The sequence below is a fragment of the Prinia subflava genome, chromosome 17 (assembly GCF_021018805.1).
Source record: "Prinia subflava isolate CZ2003 ecotype Zambia chromosome 17, Cam_Psub_1.2, whole genome shotgun sequence".
In the NCBI taxonomy this organism is placed as follows: domain Eukaryota; kingdom Metazoa; phylum Chordata; class Aves; order Passeriformes; family Cisticolidae; genus Prinia; species Prinia subflava.
The window spans coordinates 2,762,966-2,771,840 of record NC_086263.1 but is presented as its reverse complement, the minus strand read 5'-3'; the positions used below and the strand labels follow the sequence as shown (position 1 = coordinate 2,771,840).

General features: G+C 61.7%; 2 protein-coding genes across 3 annotated transcripts; one reads left to right on the top strand and one right to left on the bottom strand.

Moving 5' to 3' along the window:
• Positions 1-117: 117 nt before the first annotated feature.
• On the bottom strand, positions 118-3,173 carry PTX4 (pentraxin 4). Of its 2 annotated transcripts, XM_063414237.1 has the most exons (3): positions 3,075-3,173; positions 1,761-2,090; positions 118-1,631 (listed from the first exon to the last, which is right to left on the bottom strand). In XM_063414237.1, the coding sequence occupies exons 2-3, from the start codon at positions 1,974-1,976 to the stop codon at positions 375-377; spliced, it is 1,473 nt and encodes a 490-aa protein (XP_063270307.1). In that variant the 5' UTR covers positions 1,977-2,090; positions 3,075-3,173; the 3' UTR covers positions 118-374. The 2 variants fall into 2 exon arrangements, with proteins under 2 accessions (XP_063270307.1, XP_063270306.1); XM_063414236.1 differs by lacking the exon at positions 3,075-3,173 and having other exon boundaries at positions 1,761-2,631.
• ECI1 (enoyl-CoA delta isomerase 1) lies at positions 2,830-8,873 on the top strand. The gene is made up of 7 exons (XM_063414238.1): positions 2,830-2,969; positions 3,249-3,395; positions 4,366-4,493; positions 5,059-5,205; positions 6,048-6,169; positions 6,856-7,034; positions 8,377-8,873. Exons 1-7 carry the CDS (start codon positions 2,930-2,932, stop codon positions 8,541-8,543), a joined length of 930 nt encoding a protein of 309 aa, XP_063270308.1. The 5' UTR covers positions 2,830-2,929; the 3' UTR covers positions 8,544-8,873.
• The last annotated feature ends 2 nt before the right edge of the window (positions 8,874-8,875 follow it).

Below are 8,875 nucleotides of genomic sequence, written 5' to 3'. Positions count from 1 at the left end.
GACTCAGGCAGGGAAGGAGCAGCATCACCCGCTCCGGCTGCCTGTGCTGAGCAGTTCCTGCCCGGCTGTGAGCGGCACCGAGCGTTACTGTGAATGAGCACGACAGACATAAATGAGGTTTCTCTAATGTTCGGAGCATTTTAATAGGAACCATGGGCTGTACATCCTCTAGGAGCAGGCGACCTCTGGCTTTGGTCCCACCTCTGCCGTACTGGCTGCCAAGACCCCTTTCCCCCCCTCCGCTGGTGCCGGTCCCGACACGCCCTCCCTGCTGGGTGTCCCATCACCCTGGGAGGATTCAGCTCACGTCGGGAGAGGCTTCATGAGCCAGCCGTGACCGCTGGCAGCCGGCACCATTCCTGCTGTCAGCCTCGTCAAAGGCAGCGCTGGAGGCAGGGACACGCCACCCTCCGCACCCCGCCCTGCAGGGAGGCATCGGCCAGCGTGAGGAGGGGGCCACGGGGCATCCCCCGCCCGGTGGCCATTCTGGCCACCTCCCCGGGCAGGAGAGCCCGTCTCCAGAGAGCGAAGCTAGCCAGGTGTCCCACAAAAGCTTCTGCAATGCCGAAGTCCACGTTGGGGCGGTCCTGCCCCCAGCCCAGCACCAGCGAGCCACCAGCGGGAATTTCGTGGCCCCGCTGGAAGCCGGAGCCGGCAGCCAGCAGCCTCCTGTCCACGTAGAAGCGGTACTGGCCCTGGCCGGAGGACCAGGTGAGGCACAGGTGGTGCCATTTGCCATCCAGGAGCGGCACCACCGGCAGCTCCCGAAATTGCCCGTCCCCCACGACGAAGCGCGCAGAGCCAGGGCGATCCCCGGCGTGGCCATGCACGGCCAGCTCGCTGCGCCCGTCCTCGGCGGCGTAGGAGAGGAGAGAACCGAGGCGCGGCGCTGGGGTGGCCAGCCAGGCACAGAGTGACATCGCCCGCAGCCCCCGGTGTGGCCCCAGCTCCAGGACGGCCCCGGGCTCAGCGGAGGTGTTGGGGAAGAGGAGGACGGCACCGGTGCGACAGGCGGGGGAGGTGGGCACAGGGGCGGGGGGTCCGTACCTACCCTCCCCCGGCTGCTGGGGGCCTGGGGGCTGCTCCCGGGGCACCGCAGTCACGGTGGGGAGCAGCGGTGCCACGGCCTGGGGTCCTGGTGCTGCATCACGAGGGCTCTCCTCATCCTCCCCGGGCGCTCCCCCGGGCCCGGCATCAGCCGGCAGCCGGTGCCCTTCCTCCTGCCGGTGCTGCTGCCAGCGCCTCGCCTTCGGGCGGTGCGGGCCGGGGGCGCTGCGGGCAGCCTGGCTCGGGGGCTGCTGCTCCTGCTGGCCGCCCCGGCTCCGGGCCGTGTCTGGCAGACCCTGCGGTTCGGTGCCAGCCTCCACCGGTGCGGACGGCAGGGGGGTGAGCAGGCCGTGTGGTGGGCCCAGGGCACCCACCGTCCCCTCCAGCCTCTTCAGCCTGCGGCGCAGCCGCCGGCCAGCGCTGGCCACGCGGGCCAGCTCGGCACCCAGGGCGGCCCGGGCAGCGCCGGCCGCCTCCGCCTGCTCCGCCAGCGCCTGGAAACGTTCATCGATGTTGTAGGAGACGTTGTAGTTGCTGGCGATGCTCTGGAGATGGTTCAGGGTCACCTCCTGGAGCCGGAGAAACTGCAAGGGGGTGGGATGATGTGGAAGGGGTGAAGCTACTTCCCCATGTCGGGTCCCTGTCCAGCCCGAAATGCTGAGTGTCCCCTGGCACAGGCTGGGCAGCACCCCTTCCCCGCCCCGGGCACCCACCTGCTCCTCCAGGCGCCGCAGCCGCAGGAGCAGGGGGCCGGGGCGGGCCAGGGGCCCCGGTGCCCGGCTCAGGCCGCCCTGCAGGGCGGCAGCGAGGATCAGGCAGACGGGCAGTGCCAGCCCCGCCATCCCGCTGCCGGACGCTTTCTGCAAGGCCGGCCCTGCCCCCGCGGTGTCCCCCCGGGCAGCCTTCACCGTGATGAGATCCGCAGCCATCGCTGGCACGGCCCAGCACTGGGGCTCCCGGCGCCGAGGCCCCGGGCCAGCACTCTGCGGGGGCGTCTGGCCCCGGCCCAGAGCTCCGGGGCTCTGTGCCGGGGATATTCGGCTCTGAGGTGGGGAAAAGTGTATGAGGGACCCTGGGCAACTGGCTGGATGCAGGGCAGCAGGGACAGGCCGGGCAGCCATGATCTTCGAGAGTCCCCCAGGCAGGACAGGGCAGGGCAGGACAGGATAGGTGGGATAGAGCAGTTAGTGCCGGCAGGACAAGGCAGGGCAGGGCAGGACAGGTAGGACAGAGCGGTCAGTGCCGGTAGGACAGGGCAGGACAGGACAAGGTAGGTAGGACGGAGCGGTCAGTGCTGGCAGGGCAGGACAGGTAGGACAGAGTGGTCAGTGCCGGCAGGACAGGACAGGACAGGACAGAACACGGCAGGGCAGGACAGGTAGGACAGAGCGGTCAGTGCCAGCAGGACAGGACAGGACACGGCAGGGCAGGACAGGTAGGACAGAGCGGTCAGTGCCGATAGGACAGGACAGGACATGGCAGGGCAGGACAGGTAGGACGGAGCGGTCAGTGCCGATAGGACAGGACAGGTCGGGACAGGGCGGTGCAGTGCTGATAGGACAGGACAGGACAGGGCGGTGCATTGCTGATAGGACAGGACGGGACAGGACAGGGCGGTGCAGTGCTGATAGGACAGGACAGGACAGGACAGGACAGGACAGGACAGGACGGAATAGGACAGGGCGGTGCGGTGCGGTGCAGTGCGGTGCGGCAGGGCCACCACGAGGGGGCAGCGCGTGCGCGCCGCAGCCCCGCCGGTGGGCGGAGCTTTAGGGCGCTGGGCGGGGCTTCACGCGAAGGTGCGGGACCCGCCCTTTCCTAAGCCCCGCCCCTCGCAGGCCCCGCCCCCAGCCCCGCTCCGTACCCTTGAGCCGGGCACAAGATGGCGGCCGCGGTGCTCGCCCGCCGGATCGGCAGCTCAGGTGCGCCCGGACCCTGCCCCGACCGCTCCCTGCAGCGGGCTCGGCGTGTCCCCGAGCCCCCGCTGCCTCTCCGTGCCTCTCCCTTACCGCCAGGGTACCCCGTACCGTCAGGGCGCTTCCACGTGTCCCCCTGCCGTGGGTTGGGGTGTCCCTATATCCTCCCTGCGTGGGTCAGGGTGTCGCCGTGTCCCGCCTTGGCCGCGCAGAGCGCTTTTGGGGAGCGCACCCCACGCTTGTGCGGGCTGTGCTCTTCCGTCCTTACGTGTGTGTGTCCCCCAGGTGCGCTGCCGCTGTGCCGCCGCTTCCCAGCGTGGGACAGGGCTGCCCGGCCGCCGCCCAGCCCCCCGCAGCCCCCCGGGGCCCCGCTCGCCCCGTGCCGCTCCTTCAGCAACAGCAAGATCCAAGTGGAGCTGGACGAGAGCTCAGGTACGGCGGGTGGCACCTGTGCAGTGACACCCGCAACCCGCGGGCACTGTGGGGCACAGGCAGGGTCCCTTCCCCCCTGTCCCGTGGCAGGTGTGGCTCTGGACATGGGGAGTCACCACAGCCCCCGATGTCGCAGCTGCTTAGGGGCCTCGGGGAGAAGTGTTTGGGGTTGGGAGTCTCACCAGTTGCGGGCACTTCAGGTGGTTGGCGCTACAGGCAAATCCTGGCTGTCATTGACCCCTGCCTGTGCGTTGTCCCCTCTCTGGGGGTCCCTGCTTTGGGCACCTGCTAGCGTGGCAGTGCTCTGTCAGGGAACAGCTGTTGGGAATTTTGTGACTTGGCTACCAGGAATAGCTGTCATGGGGCTGTGTCCCTGCCCTGAACAAAGGCTCCTCTCCCTGTGGCTTCCCAGGTCCTGCTTCCAGGTACCTGGGTGTATTCTCGTGCTGTTCCCAGCTGGGCATGGCTGCAGCACCCAGGCTAAGCACTCAGGGAGGACCCTTTGGGTAGGGCAGTGCAGTTTGAGCAAGGACAAGGGTCCAGAGTCCTTCCCATGGCGCTGACAGGCTCCAGCAGGTGTGTGACCCCTGGACACAGGCTGTTTGCTGTGACTGAAGCTGCACGCTCGACCTTCCCCATTGAGCCCAGGGAGAAGGGAACTGCTGGGCCCGTGACCCGGAAGGTGGCTGGGCTGTGGGACACGTGGAGTGCCACCACGCATGGCCTGGTGTGTGCTCCAGGTCCACCACCCGCAGAGTGACCCTGGCTTGGGGGTGGATCTGGGCAAAGACAGGACCTTGCTCTTGGCTCTGCTGCTCTGGAAGCTTTTAAATGCCAGGAGTGCTGTAGAGTAGGAGTGGGAACACACAGTTTGGTGAGGGAAACAGGGAGGCGGGTGAAGCTCCCCTGGGCAGGGCAGTGTGAGCTGCTGTGGGGGGGGGTCTGATGTCCCTGTGTTTACCCTGCACAGGCGTTGCCATGATGAAGTTCAAGAGTCCCCCAGTCAACAGCCTTAGCCTGGAGTTCCTCACAGAGTTTTCCATCAGCCTGGAGAAGCTGGAGAATGACCGGGCGTGCCGGGGTGTGATCATCACCTCTGTGAGTGTTTGCTCCTGCCTTGGGTCACTGGCACAGGAGGGTCCCCAGGCAGCTTGGACTGGCTCTGAGAGGAGGGCAGGGGGCTCTTGAAGGGCCATGATCCTTCTTCTGTGCCCTTTTCTAGCAGAAGAATGACAGCCAAGTGTTGTGCTTTGATGAAAATCAAATCTGCTTATGTGTCAACCTGACACATCCTGTGACATCTCCTGGCTCACCCACAGGGAGCTGCTGGGAAATGCCAGTGCTTATCTTCAGATGTGGTGTGGGGACAAGGTGGTGCCTGGGAATGGGACAGGACAGGTTTTGTGCTGTGTGGCTGATGTACTCACACAGGGACCCTGACAATGACAAACTACGTTGCAAGCAGAGGCCCAGCACTGTAGGCCATGGGTAATGGGATGATCCAGGCTGTGGGAGCACTGGGGAGATGTTTTCAGAACCCCAAAAGACCCTGATTTATATCACATATTCCTCACTTTCCCTTCCCTCAAGCTGCTGGGCCAAAAGCTAAAAGGTTCTTCCTTCCCTGTGACTCTCAGTGACACCTGTCTTCTCCCAATTCCAGGCTGTCCCCAAAATATTCTCATCTGGCCTGGACATCACGGAGATGTGTGGAAAGAACGTGGAGCACTACACGGCCTTCTGGAGAGCCGTGCAGGAGATGTGGCTGCGGCTCTACGGCTCCAGCATGGTGACAGTGGCTGCAGTCAATGTACGTCCTGCCGTCCCTGGGGTGGCATTGTCACCTGCTGCTTTGGGCTGCCTGGGCAGGGCCAGCTGAAAAACCAGGCTGGAATGCATCCAGGGATGTGTCTGTTGGGATGCTGGGGAGAAATCCGTGTCTGTCAGTTCTGTGGGCTGTGGGGAGGTGTGGAAGTGTGGGATGGTGCAGGCACTGCTGGGTTACAGCAGCATTTCAGCATTTTCAGCAGGTTTCGCTCCTCCAGACGGGATTTCTTGGCCAGCAGGGAAGAGCTGCTGGAGTGTCTGTGTCCATGGATGGGTTATTATATATTTGGTGTCTTGTTTTCATTTTCCAGGGTGGTGCTGCCCTGGCAGCTCACAGTGGTGTCTGTCCACAGCCCCCCATTGAAGGCACTTGGGTTTTCTCTCAGGCATCCTGTGCAGGGCTGAGCAGCACTGAGCCGTGGAAAAGATGGTCACAAATGGAAGGGAAATCTTCCCTGTCAGGGGGGTGAGGCCCTAGAACACTTTGCCCAGAGAAGCTGAGGCTGCTCCATCCCTGGAAGTGTCCAAGCCCAGGCTGGATGGAACTCTGAGCAACCTGATCTAGTGGAAGGTGTCCCTGCCTGTAGCAGGGGGCTTGGAATGAAATGGGCTTTAGGGTGCCTTCCCACCCAAACCCTTCTGTGATTCTATGAAACCCTGATAAACATCAGAAATCTTCTTTAGGACTGTATTGAATCAGGTGATCAGAAATTTGGGGGACATCTGCTCTGTCTTCCTGGTGTCTTCCATGCTCTGGAGTGATCAGCAAGGCTGGGGGGTGTTTGTAACCATGTCTTGGACTCACTGTGTCCTTCTCTCTGCCAGGGGTCCAGCCCGGCTGGGGGCTGCCTTATCGCCCTGTCGTGTGACTACAGGATCATGGCAGAGAACCCCAAATTCAGCATCGGCCTGAACGAAGCCCAGCTGGGCATTGTGGCTCCCTTCTGGTAGGCCAGTGCCTCCCACTTCTAGCAGCATGTGTAGGTCTCTAGAAAGAATTCATCTTCAAGGATAAATGCCAGTTCAGCTGGTCATGGCAGTGTGGTTTGTGTGTCAGAGGTCAGGTATTTGCTGCTGCGGGAGATGACACCTCACTTCTGTCCTGTCCTGCACGTATCTGAAAAGGTTTCAGGCTGCAGAATGTCTTCACATCCTGGACCAACAAGGACCTCAGTTGGGCCCTGCAGTTAACTCCAGAGCTAGTGCTGGGAGATCTCGTGGGTCAGGCTCAGTCTGGGAATAGGCTTTTCTCTGGGTACACACTGTGTACCTGCAAAATCCCCACCCATCTGTGGTGTGCAGATCTCTGACAGCACAGGAGCACTAAGATACTGACACACAGGCCCTTGTTTGCCTTAGGAATGTATATAAGTACTGTTGGGAAGGAGCTTTGGTCACAGCAAGTGGGTACCCACAGGCACTGAGAGTAAGAAGAGCAGCTTTCATGCAGAGGAGAGGGAACGCTCTTGGGGCACTACCAAAAATGGCTCTTCTCACACCATTTTCACATCGTGACTAAGCCCACAGCTGCTGCTCAGAGCACCGAACCCGAGGAGTGGGACCAGGCTGCTGCCAGCTCTTGATGTCTGGGTGAGCTGCCCCTGAGTGTGGCTCTCCCTGCCGTCTCTTGCAGGTTTAAGGACACCTTTGTGAATGTTGTGGGGCACCGAGTGGCCGAGCGCTCCCTCCAGCTGGGCTCCCTCCACCCTGCACCTGAGGCCCACAGGCTGGGCCTCGTGGACGAGCTGGTGCCAGAGGAGAAGCTCATGGAGAAGGCTGCAGCTGTCATGGCACAGTGGCTGGCGCTTCCTGGTAAACCTCTGGCAGAAGTGGAGGGCACCTGGTCTGAGTGGATGCCAGGGCTGGTGCCTGGGAGCTACGTAACAGTTTCCATTAAAAGGGGAGGTTTGGGTGGCTGGGAGGTAGGAAGGCTCAGCCCAGCAGTCCCAGCAGCCTTGGGCTAACAGAGAGGGACTCTGTGCTGACACTCCGGGCACATGGCTCCAGCTGAGCTCATCCTGCCAGCCCTGCTGAGTCAGTCTGGAGGTGTCTGAGCTCCACAGACAAACTGAATCTCTGTCAGTGGAGGTGTTAGCCCAGGAAAGCTGCCGTGGAGCTGAGTGAACAGGCTGGGTGAGAGTTCCTGGGTGGCTGCCAGGCTGCTTTTGTGGTCTGAATCAACTCTTGGCACTCTGGAAGGCAGTGATGGGGGTGTGGATGAGGACAGGCAGACAGCACAGGCATCGTGTGTTTGTGCTGCTCTGTGACTGCAGCACAAGGTTCCTGGGCTGGGAGAGGGCTCTCCACAGATCTGAGCTGTCCCAGCCCGTGCCACCTCTCCTCCCTGCTGTCCTGGTGTTAGAGTGACACCTCACCCCCCCAGACTGGAGACCATGTCTCAGCTGTGCCCTCTCCTGACTTCCAGGAGGTCCCGTGCAGATCCTTCCCCTAAATCAGGACTGTCTGGGTGGAGGTGGCTTCAGCACCTGGGTGCTGGAGCAATGCAGGGTTCCCAGTGTTGGATGGAGGGGGTCAGTCCTCATTTCATGGTCACTAAGTGCACAAACAAAACATCTGTGCAGCAGATGTGCTGCCACATCTCTGCAGCTGCCTCTGAGAGGGTGTGAGCAGATGTGTGCTCGAGGCCTCAGCTCCACCAGCCCCTGCTGCTCCAGCAGCATCCACATATCGTGTGGAATGGCACAGGCCCAGGGATGAGCTGGAGGGAGATCTTGCTGGCTTCTGTACAGCGTGGTCAGCAGGAGCAGAGTGTCTAGCGGGGTTTGAAGGGATTGGTTCAGAGGAGCTTAGAGCCACAGCAGTTTCAAATAAGAGGAAAGGTTGTTTGGTTACTGGTGTGTACTGGAGTTGGATATGGCTCTGGAGGGCACAGAGAGAAGGAAGTACACAACCTTTTGTCGTCTTTGCCAGTAGATCAGTCATTTCCCCACTGAGCAGTACAACCATAATTTATTGTATGAGAATTTCTCCAGTTCAGCTCCCAGCTGGTGGGTTGTTCTTACCCCTTTCCCCGCTGCATTCAAGTGCACTTTGCTGTGTGATCCGTCCCCATCAGACCTGCATGTGGTGGCAGTGAGGGCTGGTCAGGGGTGAGGACAGGGCCTGTTCCTCACCCTTGCTGTCCCCTCTGCAGACCACGCCCGCCAGCTCACCAAGACCATGATGAGGAAGGCGGTGTTGGACCGCCTGGTAGCTCACCGGGAGGAAGACATCAAGAACTTCATCACCTTTGTCTCAAAAGAGTCCATCCAGAAGTCCCTTCGCATGTACATGGAGATGCTGAAGAAGAGGAAGAGCTGAGGGTCCAGCTGGTCCCTGGGAGGTCCAGTCACCCTCTGAAACGCTGCATTAGCTGCTGGTCTCACAGCAAAGCCACCTGCAGTGCCAGCAATCGGTGACGTGCCACCTGCCCCCATGGCTGCCCCTTCCCTTTGTGCCTGTAGAGTGCCTGACACCACTGCTGCCTTCTCCAAGGGCAGGGAGAGCCCACTCAGCCCCCAAGGAATGGACAGGGACAGGGTCTCAGCATGCTGTGGCCTGAGCCCGACGGTCCTTGGCTGTCCTTCCTCCTGTCCAACAGTTAATTGTGAAATGAGGTTTGTCAATAAATCTTCAATGAGGTAGGAGATTGA

Coding starts and splice junctions, on each gene's coding strand:
- PTX4 (XM_063414236.1), bottom strand. CDS start 2,168: ATGGCTGCCCGGCCTGTCCCTGCTGCCCTGCATCCAGCCAGTTGCCCA. Junction 1,632..1,760: donor TGCGGCGCCTGGAGGAGCAG/GTGGGTGCCCGG, acceptor ACCCCCTTGCAG/TTTCTCCGGCTCCAGGAGGT.
- ECI1 (XM_063414238.1), top strand. CDS start 2,930: ATGGCGGCCGCGGTGCTCGCCCGCCGGATCGGCAGCTCAG. Junction 4,494..5,058: donor GGGGTGTGATCATCACCTCT/GTGAGTGTTTGC, acceptor TCCCAATTCCAG/GCTGTCCCCAAAATATTCTC. Junction 5,206..6,047: donor TGACAGTGGCTGCAGTCAAT/GTACGTCCTGCC, acceptor TCTCTCTGCCAG/GGGTCCAGCCCGGCTGGGGG.